General features: G+C 48.0%; 1 protein-coding gene across 2 annotated transcripts in view; it reads right to left on the bottom strand.

Moving 5' to 3' along the window:
- The window catches only part of TRAPPC9 (trafficking protein particle complex subunit 9), a 509,572-nt gene that overhangs the window by 327,650 nt on the left and 166,923 nt on the right, over positions 1-14,999 (bottom strand). For both annotated transcript variants that reach the window (XM_024741252.1, XM_024741251.1), the window contains one exon: positions 5,338-5,462. In XM_024741252.1, the coding sequence (XP_024597020.1) occupies positions 5,338-5,462 (125 nt within the window). The remainder of the gene's footprint in view (positions 1-5,337; positions 5,463-14,999) is intronic.

Genomic DNA, 14,999 nt, shown 5'->3' on the forward strand with positions numbered 1-14,999 from the left:
AAAAAAAAGAGAGAATCCTTTTAAATTTGAGATTTGTTTTGTGGCCCTCTGTATCAGTCAGGGCTCTCCAGAGAAACAAAACCACAAACCAATAGGGCACGTGTGTTGGCAATATTTGTGTGTACACATGTACAAAGAGATTTATTTTAAGGAACTAGCCAGTGTGATTGTGGTGGCTGGCAAGTTTGAGATCTGTAGGGCAGGCTGATGGGCTGGAAACTCAGTCAGGAGCTACGTCACAGCCTTGAGGCAGAATTCCTTCTCCATTTTTGGAGAAAGGGATTTTGGAAATTTCTCCCCCCAAAATTCTCAATTTTTGCTCAAAGGCCTTCAGCTGGTTGGATGAGGCCTACCCATATTATGAAGAACAACCCCTTTAACTTAACTGGTGGTAAATGTTAATCACATCTCCAAAATCACTTGACAGCAACATCTAAACTTGTGTTTGACCAAACAACTGGGCACCACAGCCTAGCCCCGTCGACACACAAAATCTAACCATCACAGCCCCAATATGGTCTACTTTGGTAATTGTTCTATGCGCACCTGAAAAGAACATGTACTCTGTACCTAACTGTTGTCGAGCAGAGTGCTCTATAAATGTTGATTACGTCAAATTGATTGACAGAGAAGATCTGAACAATACTATCTCTACTCATTTCTGTCTACTTTTTCCAACAATTACTGAAGGATATGGAACTCTCTCAATTTATTTATGTCTTCTTGCCATTCTACCAGTTTTTGCTTCATGTATCTTGAAGCTCTTATTAGGTACATAATAAATATTTATGGCTTACATTTTCTTGAGGAATTGAGCCCTTTACCATTATGAAAAGACCTTTTTATCCTTGGTAATATTCTTTGCTCTGAAGTTTACTTTTCTCTGTTCTCCATAAGGCCACTCCAGATTTTTCATTAGTGTAAGCATGGTATACCTTCCTCCATCCATTTAGTTTCAACCTATTTTTGTCTTTATATTTAAATTTCATTACTTGGAGGTAGCTAGAGTTGGGTCTTGCTTTTTCTATCCAATCTGACATTCTCTGCCTGCAATTGGAGTATTTAGACTACTTACTTTCGATCTGAGTACTGATATGGTTAAGTTTCTCACCCATCATCTTGCTGTGTCTTCTATCTGTCCCGTCTTCCTTTGTTTCCTTTGTCCTCCCTTTATTCCTTCTTTTGGACTAACTGAATATTATTTATGCTTCAACTTCTACCTCCTTCGTTGGTTTATTTGCTATAACTTTTTTTTTTAACGGTTGTAGGGAACTTCCTTAATATGATAAAGGGCAGGTGTAAAAACTCTACAGCTACCGTCACACTTAATGATGAAAGACTGAATGGTTTATCTCTACAATCATGAACAAGGCTAGTACAATAAAGCAGGGAAAGGAATAAGTTAGCCTGCTTGGAAAGGAAGAAGTAAATCTTTCTATTCACAGACGATCTGAACATCTACTTAGAGAAGTCTTGTTGGATTTAAGATTGACTGCTTAATTTTGAAGATTCCTAAGTTTTTTCATATGTGCATGTATCGGTGGACACAGTCATCATCTATAATTTTGACACAAGAGGCACGCAGGAGAGGGAAGACAACCCCGGCACAGCCACGCGACAGGACGCAGGCAGCCATGTGGCGCATCTGGGACAGGCAGGCAGGGTCCAGGCTGGGTGGGCAACACCGGCTGGACGAGACGAGGCCTGGCCTCTGCCTGCTCTGTAACCAGGGGACGCCTTCACCACACCCTGCAACTCATCCGTTCAGGCAACCCCCAGTTCTGTTCCTCCTCCCCAGCTTGTATATTGTTTTTAATAAAACACCTGCCCAAGTATTATTTCAATAGATCTTCACTAACAACCTGTGAGAAAGGACTTTCTCCCCAACTTGCAGGTGATCAAACTGGGGCTCGGTTGAGGCCCCTGGATGGACTGTGTAGGTGTCAGAGCAGCAGGGAGACGGCAGGACATGCAGAGGCAGGGGCACCTACAGCCTCAGCTCGAACCCCCACCATCTGGAAAACGGCCGACATGACACTGCTTCCCACGGGAGGTGCCCGTGGACGGGGCTGTTACCCTGATGGCCGAGGCTGTTGGGCCTGTTCCCTGATGTTTTTAAAGGCAAGGTGTTGTTGACAAGGGTGGGCACATACCAGCAAGCTCCCCAGAACCACATGTGCACAGAGCCCAAGGGCAGGCCCGGCTGCCCCGCCTCCCGGTGAACTTTGGTTTTGCTGGGATTTCCAAGTGCTTCTCGGCAGGCTACCAGCGGTTGTGATGCGTTTACAGAGCACTGCTGTCGATGGAGGGAAACTGGGGTGTATTTAGCAGCCGGACACGGCGGGGGCCTCGGCTGGATTTAGCTCTGGCTGTGGGGCAGGCCCTCCAGCCTCTCTGAGCGCTTTACGCTCCAGGCCCGAGTAGGACAAGGCCCCATGCAGCTCCCATCTTTCTGGGTAGTCTGGCCCTGGAGGCTGTAAATTGGATGCCTCCATCAGGCAAAACTGCAGGGAGCCTCGAGCGGGACACAGCACAGCCAACAGGCGAGAGGCCTCCCGTCCGTCCATGTGTGCCCATTTCTGCAGCCCCAGCCCAGGAAAGGCGGTCCCCGGGCTAAGCCCCTCCCGGGCAGGCTCTCAATGCAGCCCTGCCACGTTCCAGGCACGTGGCCACATTTCGTGCACACAGTATTAACTCAGAAGGCAGGGCCGAGCCTTGCTGTCACTGGGGAGCTGGCTCAGCAGCGCCAAGAAACTGGTCGAGAGACTCCAGGTCGGCCACCCAGTGTCCAGCCTAGCCGGGGCTGCTCCCCTGTAACAGCCAGTGGGGCTCATTCACCAAGTCTCATTTCTCTCCCAAACTACAGGCATCAAGTCCCAGTCCATTACCAGTTCTTGATTTGATCAGCTTTGTTTCTCCTCCCTGCCCAGCTCTTCTATTATTTGAGCCTCCCAACAACCCCATGAAGGGAGCGTGATTGCTCCATTTTACAGATGGAGAAACTGAGGGTCAGAGAGGCCCTACTGCAGAGTCTAACTGACAGGAATATTATGTCTAATGTGCACTCACTTCACACAATCTGTTTTCAATCCTAGAAGATTCTTCAGGGTGTGCAGAAAAGCCGGGAATAAATGCGGACAGACATGCCGCGAACCAAACGGGGGAAGGAATCTTTCTGGGAAATCCAAAGAAACACATGTTATCTTTTCCCACTTCTTGAGGGGCTCCCCAGAAGCCACTTTCACTGAATTACTTGTTTCCATGACTACACCATTCCTCAGCGAGGTTTACAGGTTTAGCACATTCCCAATTAAAGCCGTTCCTGCTCTGGGGAGAAGGCTGATGTAACAGGCTCAGCAGTGCCAGGAGGCTCCCACATGACAGCACCAGAAGCACAGGAGCCGCTCAGAGACGCCACTCCCGTGCCGAACCTCACAAGTTCAACTGAACCGCGAGGACGCATCTGGACGACCAGGGAGAGGTGCGACATTTCACAGGTTTGGACTCACTGCACCCCTCGCCAACAGACCTCAGACAAACTGGGTGACTCCCTCTCGGCACAAAGCCTCCCACGAGGTCAGCACATCCACCCGACAGCATTCCTGACAGCTCTAAAAGGAGACTGGTGTGTGTGGATGTGGATAAAAGAGAATCATGGGCTTCCCTGGTGGCACAGTGGTAAAGAATCCACCGGTCAATGCACAGGACACGGGTTGAAGGCCTGGTCCAGGAAGATCCCACATGCCACGGAGCAACTAAGCCCGTGCGCCACAACTACTGAGCCTGCACTCTAGAGCCCGCGAGCCACAACTACTGAGCCCACGCACCTAGAGCCCGTGCTCCGCAACAAGAGAAGCCACCGCAGTGAGAACCCCGCACACCGCGGCAAAGAGTAGCCCCCGCTCGCCGCAACTAGAGAAAGCCCGTGTGCAGCAACAAAGACCCAACGCAGCCAAAAATAAATAAGTTAAATACATAAATAAAAAGAAAATCGTGCCACAGCTGCACCAACAGCAGACGGAGAGGGGGAGGCCACAAGGCCAACTGCAGAGGCAAAGGTAACGATGCTGAGGGGCCTGACCCAGGAGGAGGAACACCTGAGACGGCAGGGAAGTGCCATCCGGGGCCTGGAAGGAAGTCCCTTTCCCAGCTTCTCCTCCGTGGCTCCCTGCCAACAATCACCCCAACAGCATCCATGCTTGCGGAACCTCTACGCCTTTGCTCCCTCTGGTGGGACTTTTCTTCCACGTCCCAGGGCCCTTGGCCAACACTACAGCCCTGACGCACAGCCATCAAGCTTCTGTATCTGAGTGACGGAGACTCCCGGCTATGCCACCTTCCTCTTTCCCACAGGGCCCTAAATGGAGAAGACTCTCCCCCGAAACCCAGCTCCTCAGCACTTCAGCCCACCGACGCGACCTCTGTCAACCCAGGTTGGTGCGTGCCCTCCGCCACGGCCTCGTGGCAGACGGCGTCCAGGTCCTTCCACCGTCATCCTGTTTGCGTCAAGCGCAGCCCCGATGGCTCACAATTTGTTGTCCCACTGACTCACAGCCAGTTTGGCCGAGCTCTTCTGATGGGTCTAGTCAGTCAGTGACCCTGTTAAACGCCAAGAATGTAAGCAGTGCCCCAAAAGGCTGGGCCCGGACACACGCCTATTGAAGTCATCCTTGGCGACTTTGCTGCCTGCTCCCCAGTCACAGCTGCTGGGACCTCTCATCCCCTCGCTCTACACACGCTCCCTGGGCAGGCTTGTCCCAGCCAAGCTTTCCAGGTGCTGACAAGTCGCTGACCACCGAGAGCTCTGCCCCGACTGCCCTCGTGCTCTGAGGAGACAGCTCATCTCTGCTCAGGCTCCAGGCCCAAGGCACCTGTGCACCAACACTCACTCGTGACTTACATATTCATTCCGGCTGCCCTGGTGCTCAAAGACCAACAAGTGGAAGGAGTCGCCTAAGATTAAGACAAGTCTACGGGATAAACACCTGAACTGAGAATAATGATGCGATAGATACATTTTTTAAATGAACGAGAAAAAAGCAGGTGACATCCTACTTCCATCAGTACAGTCCTAGATTCAACCCACAAATTCCCGAAACTTCAGGAAATTAAGAGTCCACCACCACACGAGGCGCTCAAGCTTCAGTGTAACCGCTTCCCGAACCTCACACAGAAGGAGAAATACTGAGAAACCAGCTTTCCACAAACACAGATCTGTTATCAAATACACGCTTCCTTTCCTTTCTGAAAACTACTCAGGACTTTGCCTCCGAAAGGCTCGGCAGAAACCCAGAGCGCCAAGCCCCTTGGCGGGCTGCCCTGTGGGGGCCGACTCACCTTCACGTGACCCAGGTCCCCAGGCCGGCTGCCCTCAGCTGGGTTCACGGGCTTGCTCTCCACCCGGGGCCTCACGACCTGGCGGAAGGGGCTGCACAGCGGAAAGCCACTCACACTGATGCTGTCTGAAAGATGAGAATAAAATTGTAAGTGAGAAGTTAACCGGATGTTTTTTTTTAATGTAGGAGATTTTATTCAAAAATCGCTAATATCTGGGGTAATGCCCCCGTGTGTGCTCACTACTCTACCTCGTGTTAACTACAACCGCCCGGTGAATCTCCCGGGAACGTAGAGTCACACCTACCACAGGTCGAAGTCGAGGACGTACCACTTCTGAAAAACGCCAGGTGCCTACCATCTGTCAGGAGGCACAGCCGAAGCACCACGTCACCTGCACCCGCCCCCAGCTTCCTGTGCTCAGACAGCGCCAAGCCACCTTTACCTTCCAGCCTTTGTACGAGCTGCTCCCTCAGCCTCCGTTCATGCGGTGGCTTCACCGTGCCACTTGAACTTAGTCTAAAAGCCCATTCGTCTTCCAATTTCAGGAGGCCACTACTGTGTCCAGGACCGTATGTAAACCTCTGTAGAGCGCTCCCTGCCACCTGTTCCTTTTCTTACCTGGTGATCTCACCTGTCAGTCTAATCCAGGACTCCTCCTAAGTCCTTTATCTCACACCCCACATCCAATCCAAAAGGAGCTCTTGTTAGCTCTCAGAGTATTTGCAGAAATGGCTTTCAAGGCCACCAGCCTGGTCTGGTCGCCATCAGCCCCTCCAGCACTAAGAACAAGGCCTCCTGGCTGCCCCCACACACACATGCCGCTCTGGCTCGTTTCCATCCACAGAAATGTAAATCAGGTCACGCCCCTCCCAGGATGCCTCCTGTTACTCAAGGGCCCTTTGCACAGCACAATGGCTGCATGAGGTTGAAGAAAAATGCATTTTCAGACTGTAAAAACTGCTGACAACAGTGTAAGTAAGTATCTTCTGCACCCCAAAAGAAACTGACTCAATTATCAACTAGAACCACTTCTAAATTAGATGGAGGTGCCCACCAATTATGAAGAAACATTTGTTAGGAACATCGCCATGAAAAGTTAATTTTATTTATTTGTTTGTTTGTTTATTTATTTTTGGCTGTGTTGGGTCTTCGTTGCTGCGCACGGGCTTTCTCTAGTTGCCTCGAGCGGGGGCTACTCTTCATTGCGGTGAGCAGGCTTCTCGTTGTGGTGGCTTCTCTTGTTGGGGAGCACGGGTTCTAGGCATACGGGCTTCGGTAGTTGTGGCACACGGGCTCTAGAGCGCAGGCTCAGTAGTTGTGGCGCATGGGCTTAGCTGCTCCGCGGCATGTGGGATCTTCCCGGACCAGGGCTCGAACCCGTATCTCCTGCATTGGCAGGCGGATTCTTATCTACTACACCACCAGGGAAGTCCCAAAAGCTAATTTTTAAATGACTTGCATTAAGCAGAGAAAATGCAAACCCAAAATACAATTCCAGATGGTGGCTAGAGGACAGTTTATGCGACCCTCAGAATCCCAACAGAAAGTCAAACGAGCTGCAGAGAGCCACACCAAAACTCAGTTACAAGTAAACCAGGTGCCCACGCATCATTGAACAGGCAAGCAGGTGAGTACAAACCCCCAATAGCCCCACGAGCAGCTTACACTGAATAGTTACCGAATGCACTTCAGGAGCTCCTACTTCTGATAACAGCAGGTAGACAATTCAGACCAACCCAGCCGCTGAGAACAGCTCGAGAACGCAGACAAGGCACTGGAGGGCTAACAAGGCAGGAAGAACTCCAGGATCACGATCCGGCAGAAAAAGGAGATACAGGGACACGGGCCTGGCATTAAACTTCCCCAGAGGTGCCTGCAGCTCCCTGAAGAACTGACCAAGAGGCTGAGAATCTGAGCAGAGCCTTTCACACTCAGGTGGGAAAGCAGTGACATTCTGTGTCCCCTAAAAAGAGTGGATGGTAAGCCCTAGAGGCTTTGGGTGGGACCCGAAAGGACGACACACTAAGTGAAGGATAGACTGGAAATAAAGCGGCCGCCCAGGGACCGGCGCCCAACTGTGAATCAGGTCAGTACCTGCAATAACCGGATTGAGGCAATTCTCCTGCCTAAACACATTCCCTGTCGCCCCTACTCTGTCCTGCGTCTTCTCACCGTTGTGCACCTCTGACAACCACCTCTGTGGATCCTAATATCCCCAATTCTTCACCATGCAGCCACCCTTCCTCCGAGTCCGGGCACCTCGTCTACACTGAGACCCGCGATCACTACAGCTGGCCCCGTATCCAGGAAGACAGGCTGCGAGGCAGGGCCGTGGTGGGGACTCAGACGGGTCAGGGCATATGAAGTGTTTGTCACAAGACCTGGTACCTGGCAAACATTCGGCAAAAACAGCTATTGTTATTATAGCAACCTATATGCACGTCCCAGATTCCTTCCATGACTATAAACTCATCGAGGGCAGAATTCTTATCAATGTCACTCTCATACACCCCCCACAGTAGCGGGCACAGGCTCTAGCAAATCATAAATCCACAGTAAACGTTAAGTAAATGAATAAATCACAGGGTCAGATTTGGTAGTTTACACGCCACGGTCAACGAAAATTCCATCACCCCAAAGTCACGTTCAATAATCAACTCAATTCACTCACGGTTAACTGAACTTTCATCATATGTCTCTGCAAAGACCCATTTGCAAAAGTCAGTCCAAAGCTGTGAGATTTGAATGGGTTTTTCTCTCCCTTTTCTCATTCTCCCAGCATCACGGGCATAACCTGTAAAACCTCTCCACTACACCACCATACCTGCCGCAAGGGAACTAGTATTATGAACACAGACATTTGCAAAACACAAACTCCACACTCTTCAGCCAGAAACTAGGTCACGTGGAGCCTGTAAGTGAGCCCCAGGGTCACCCCTGCTGAGTTAAGGCAGGTGCCCAACGGATTTTAAGTGCCACCTCTCGTTCCCCCACTACTTCACTCTTCCCTAGAGAAAGTTTCCATCATTAGCATATTATGCAAATGCTGCTAGCTCCCAAAGGCCTGAGGTCCTTTTCTGCCTTGGAAATACTGATCCTGTTTTACACTTGTAACAGTGCTCAAGGCCTCCTTTCTGCAGGGGTCCAGAGGCTCCGGGCTGTAGTGGGAAATGTCCTGAGCAGCTGCTTGGTCTGTCCTCCTTCCTTGCGGAACAGCTCCTGCCCCACGCCAGGTTGCTCTGGCGGGATCAGGGGTGGCTCTAATCCAGCCGTGGTGAGAGATGGAAATGTCCCATCAACAGTGGTTGATCCACAGGACGAACATGAGACCCCAGAAGGGTCTCGTTGAGTCTTTCTGAGATTTGATCTATGAAGGGTGGAGCAGGTGGGGTGGATCTTCCTTTGAATCATATGTTCTCAAGATAGAGGTTTGGGTCTTCCTGCAGCCAACCTCCCACCACACTGCAAGAGTGAGTGAGTCACACAACCCTGTGAGCTCAGTTTTCTTGACTCTAAAATGGGGACCAGCTCAAGGGAATCAGTGAAAAGTACAAATCTGCAGTGTCTTGGAACTGGAGGGATCTAGGATGTGGGCACTTACCAAAAAAGGCTAAAAATTACATCTGAAATTTGCCTCCTTTTCTGACAATGACTTCAAAGCCTCAAAGAAACCTCAGAAACCTGTAATCTTCAAGCTCAGGGAAAAAATATATATTAAAACAGCTACTCTCCGGCTTCTTTATAGATTAAAGAATTCTGTCCCCTAATCCAATTGAGAATGGAAAAGACAAGCTATGTATAAATTATAAACGGGGACAGAAGATCAGCAGCTCTGTCCCCATGGGAGACAGAGGGGTGGGAGGGAGAAGCCAGCCTTGGGAAGGCCGGAAGCCGCCTAAGGACAGGGCTGGAGAGGAGGAGGCCGCCGCACAGGGTGGCGAGAGGCTGGACGGAGCCAGTGGAGCAAAGCAGGGAAGAGGCCGCTCCCAGCTGGGCGGATGGAGGGCAGCAAATTCTGTTCAACCATTACGGCCAATTTTCCTGCCAACACAGGCTACCACAAATAGAACAGAGAACAGATTGGGATGACAAGTAATAGGAAGGCAAGACCAAGAAAGTCACAAACAGACGATGGCAGCCTCGTAGGAAGACCGCAGAGTTGAGTGGGTTGAGGAGGACAGAGGGTATTTAAGAATGGGACGAGCCGGGGAGATCATCGTGAATCAGTGAGCTTCTCGAGAGAATCTCACAGCTGCCGTTTACAGAGCTCAATTCTTCTATTAAGAGCGCCTCTGTGGGCAATTCAGAAATACAATTTTACATGCTAAAACAGTACGTGTCTCTCGAAGTCAGCTTCATCACAGCCACGGTGGCAACTGGTAGAAATGACAGCTGAAAGTGGCATGTGTGTGGTGGGAAGAAAAAGCACAGTCGCAATAAAAATACTGCAGCTAAGAAGGGCTGGAGGCTGCGTGTTCACCGCGGGCTCAGCACAGCACTGGGCGCTTAAGACACGTCATGTAGCTGCTCGTCACGCCCTGCCAGGCGGGCACGATTTTATCAGTTCTATAGACCAGGAAGCCGAGGTCCCGAGAAGGTAAGGAGCTTAGTAGTTCATCAGAGGCACAGCCAGAACTAGAAGTCAGTCCTGTCGGATGTGTGATGACCCGGCAAAGCTGGCACAAACAACATGCTTCCGCCCCGACGTGAGCTTATGAAACCTCCCCAGCCAGGCTGCTCTGCAGGGCACCATCCCACGAAACCTACCGCGAGGCCCCTCACGACGGCTTAGCATCTGTCTCCGGTGAGGGGGCCACTCCAGAGATGTGTCCACTTTTGTGCACTTTCAAAAGAGACACAAATGCTGAAGGCTGAATACACACTTTGCTCACTGGTGACAGGTATATGAAATAAACCAAACTGGAAAAAAATGCATTTACAAAGGCCAAAGGAGACAACCATCTCCCAGTGGGAGTTGGTCGGGGTCTGGTGCTCCAGGTAGAATATATTTTGAAGATGTTTTTTCAATTATTCATGAAGTCCCTGGGTGCCAAAGAGCCCATCTGGTTATCATAACATATCCTCAAGAAAACCAAAGAAGTAGAAGCATTTGGCTCAGAAATTAGACAATACTCATCCTCAATTTCCATAGAGAAAGTGGTGTGTTTATTCATTCAGAAACTTTGGGATATGCTTAGGAAGAAAAAATAATTCATGTAGAAACAGTGGCCTTCATATACCATTCAAACGGAAACAGCCCTCCCTCCATCCCCCTGGCCTTCCCTCCTGCTAAAGTAGGGGGAAGCAGCACCCCTCCTGAGGGGCCCAATCGGTGCCTCACTGCTCTCGCCCCACGAACGGCCTCCCGGGATGTCTGCAGCCTCTCCCTCCTCCGCACATTCTCATTCCAGGCACCCTCACCCAGTACCAGGGCTTCTCACTTCAACATCGTTACAGAGACACAATTAGCATATCATAACCTGCAGATGTTTAAACTGTACAACTGGAGGAGTTCTGACATTCCTAAAACAAGCAACACAATTGAGACGGTGAACATATCCACCTACTGCCAGGTTCCCCATGCACCCTCGCACACCCTCACCGCCACCCTCCTGGCCAGATACCCACTGCTGGCACCAGACATGAGGGTGCGTTTTCCAGAAGTTACCACATTATACACATTGTACATTAATCTACGCTTCTCTGTCAGGCTTCTTTCACTCAGCATACTTATCTCGGAATCATCCTGAGTTATCGTGCATATCAACAGTTCCCTCCTTTCTATCGCTCAATAGTATTCCAGTGAGTGGATATAACACAATTTGTTTTTCCACTCACCTACTGATGAACTTGTTTCTGGTTATTACGAAAATAAAGCTGCTCTGAACATCTGTGTACGAGTCCTTGTATGGACATATGCTGTCAGTTCTCCTGGTTCAATATCCAGGAATAAGTTGGCTGGGTCATATGCTAAGTGTATATTTGATTTTCCAAGAAAGTTATTAATGAGTTGTTAATATGCTTGCAAACAATAAAAAGGAATTCAAAGGGATAAATAAGGAAGATGAGCCTATCAAAAGCTGAGCAGGCAATTTAAGAACAAATATCACCTCTTTGGGGGTTTTTTGGTTGTTTTTTGTCTTGTTTGGCAGCATCACATGGCTTGGGGGATCTTAGTTCCCCGACCAGGGACTGAACCTGGGCCACGGCAGTGAAAGAGCTGAGTGCTAACCACTGGACCGCCAGGGAACTCCCAAAATATCACCTCTTGAAGTGAAAGACAAACTGGATAATTTAAACACTCCTTAAAGAGCCAAACAGAAAATTAGGCAAAAAGAAAAAGTTAGTGAATTGGAAAAAAGAGGAGTGGAAATTATCTAGAATGTGGCACATGGAGAAAGATGAGGAATGTGAAAGAACATTAGAGGCCATGCAAGAGTGAGAGGCTACACAGGTGAACAGGAGTTAGGGCAGCAGGTGAGAGTAAACTGGGGAAAGTTGGTATCTGAAGAGAGACAGACTGAACATTTTTCATAATGGAAAAATGTAAATCCTCAAATTCAAAAAGCGCAAAAAAGCTCAACGGGACCAATAAATGGAAACGCAAACCTAGAAATGACACAGTAAACCTGCAGAATACCGGAAAAGTAAGAAAAAGTTACTTTTGAAAACATACAGGGGATTGATATATATACACTAATATGTATAAAATAGATAACTAATAAGAACCTGCTGTATAAAAAATAAATAAAATTCTAAAAATAAACCATATAGGGACATGTCCACACAAAAACGTGTACACAGATTCTCATAACAGCATTAATCATAGCAGCCAGAATGGAAACAGTTCAAAGATCCATCAACTGACAAACCGATAAACAAAAACCGTCTGTCCATACGATAGAATATTACTCATCCTCAGAAAGGAATGAGGGGCTGACACAGGTTGCAACACCAATGACCCCTGAACATCATGCTAAGCGGAAGAAGCCAGATTGTATGATTCCATTTATATGAAATGTTCAGAATAGGTAAATCCATAGAGACAGAAGGTAGATTTCTCGTTACCAGGGGAGGGGAGAATGGTGAATGGCTCCTAATGGGTTTGGGGTTTCTTTTTGGGACGATAAAAATGTTCTGATTTTGGTTGACTGCACAACTCTGAACATACTAAAAGTTACTAAATTGTACACTTTAAATGGGTGAATTTATGGTATGTGAATTGTATCAATTTTTTTTTTAATTAAAGGATATAAACACTTGGGGGGGGAGAAAAATGGAGATTGTATCCAAAGGAACAGTAATTACACCAACAGCTAACTTCAACAGCAATGGAAGCCATTAGACAGTATGAATTCATCTACAAAGTATTTAAGAAAATTTAACTGCTAATCTAGAAATATGTACACAGCAGAACTTCCTATTCTTAGAAATAACTGGTGACATAAAGACATTTCAGAACAAAAGCTGAGCAAACTTACCACCAACACATCCTCACTAAAGGAACTCAACAAGAAAAGGAACCCTCATACACTGTTGGTGGGAGTGTAAACTGGTGCAATCACTATGGAAAACAGTACAAGGTTCCTAAAAATATAGCTACCATATGATCCAGCAATTCCACTCTCCTGGGTATATATATCCAGAAGACGCGAAAACACTAATTCAAAAAGATACATGCACCCCGATGTTCTTAAGCAGCACTTCTCACAACAGCCAAGACATGGAAGCAACCCAAGTGCCCATCAACAGACAAATGGATAAAGACGTGGTGCCTATACACAATGGAATATTACTCAGTCATAAAGAAGAATGGAATTCTGCCATGAAGCCTATACTACGAACGAGGCAGCCTCACACAGACAAAGTGTTGTGAAGTTGCAGCCCTAAAATCTGAGAGCAGGATCTCCTTCTGGTGGCGCAGTGGTTGAGAGTCCGCCTACCAATGCAGGGGACACGGGTTCGTGCCCCAGTCCGGGAAGATCCCACATGCCATGGAGTGGCTGGGCCCGTGAGGCATGGCTGCTGAGCCCGTGCGTCCGGAGCCTGTGCTCCGCAACGAGAATGGCTACAAAAGTAAGAGGCCCGTGTACCGCAAAAAAAAAAAAAGAAGAAACAAAGGTCTAGTTCCACAACGCTGTGCACACAAGGCACACTTTCTCACAATAGGATCTCCTTCTGGTGTCCCAGGTAAGAGAAGAAACAAAGGTCTAGTTCCACAACGCTGTGCACACAAGGCACACTTTCTCACAGTAACATCCGGCTGTCACCTCCAAGGCTAAGTGTGAAATCCATACTTCTTCACAGCAGACAAGGTGTTCAACATGCTACAGCAGTCAGTGTCCAGTGCGATCTCGTTTGGGAGCCTGTTACTGATGACCACCTTTGCCGAAAAGTGACACCATTTGAGTCACTGGCCACACAGGAAGCCAACTACAGTGGACTTTTAAACCATCTGACGGTCCTCTTAGCTTCAGGACATTACCGAGTTTCTCCCGCTCTAAAGATGGGTAAGAAAAAAAGAAGTGAAACCGAAGCAGGTGACACTTGGCCAAAGGATCTCAGGGACGCCTGGCGACAGAGCCCTGAAATGGGAGCCCAAAAGTGGCACTTTCTTTTCTTTGGAAATCTTCAAAGGAAGTGAAGGATTAAGGTACTTGAGGACACACTGTAGAGCACAGGGAATATCAATATCCTGTGATAAACCATGATGGAAAAGAACATGAACAAGATATATATATAGATATATATAGATATATATATGTATATGTATGTATAACTGAATCACCTTGCTGTACAGCAGAAATTAACAAGTCAACTATACTTCAATAAAAATTTTTTTAACAAAAGAGATGTGAGGACATGTGTTCAAATCCCAGATGTGCTCCCTTTGTCTGTCCAGAACCGATATGCTTAAAAGGAGCACTGGACGTGGAGACAAAAGCCTGGCCCTGCCCGCCGCCCGCCCCCAGCCTTGGGAAAGACTGATCACTGATCAACAGGAAAGGTCCCAGCAGCGTTGATAAATGCTGCTCTCACGTTTCCACTCTGGATCTTACACATCTTTTATATCTTGTTTACATGTAGTATTCCATCTCTACTTAAAGAGAAACACAAATAAATGAACATCAATTCTCCAAAGAAAGCCACAGAAATAGCTCAATTAGCATATGTTATTTTAGGATAAAATCAGGAAAACAAAACCAGAGTACTGCCAATTTGAAACTGGAAATAGGATGCCTTTTCCACAAGATAACAAAGGGAGAGCGATGGTCCCAGGCCAAGTAACGACACATGCTTGTTCTTTTAGAAACAAGAAATTCAAAGTACAGTCTGAATGTCTGAGCCCTCTTCACAGCTGTCCTCAAGCACTGCACATCCCTAAAAGACTGGGAAAGTCATTATTTCTTCATTAAAGAGTCAGCCAAATCACAGAAATCACAGAAATCACAGAGCTGACAAAATTCCGTCAGAACACTAATTTTAGGAATTATCTAAAGAAAAAGTTCAAGCCAGCATCATCCCCCAAAACCTCTCCTCTCCAACAAATTCGTTATTGATACTTATGGGGCAAACTCTCTTAAGGAATAACTGTTAGAATCTCCCTCCCTCCCCCTCTCGCTCTCCCTCTCGCTCTCCCTCTCGCTCTCGCTCTCCCTCTC

Source organism: Neophocaena asiaeorientalis, unplaced genomic scaffold, assembly GCF_003031525.2.
Source record: "Neophocaena asiaeorientalis asiaeorientalis breed wild unplaced genomic scaffold, Neophocaena_asiaeorientalis_V1.1 scaffold177, whole genome shotgun sequence".
Classification (NCBI taxonomy): Eukaryota; Metazoa; Chordata; class Mammalia; order Artiodactyla; family Phocoenidae; genus Neophocaena; species Neophocaena asiaeorientalis.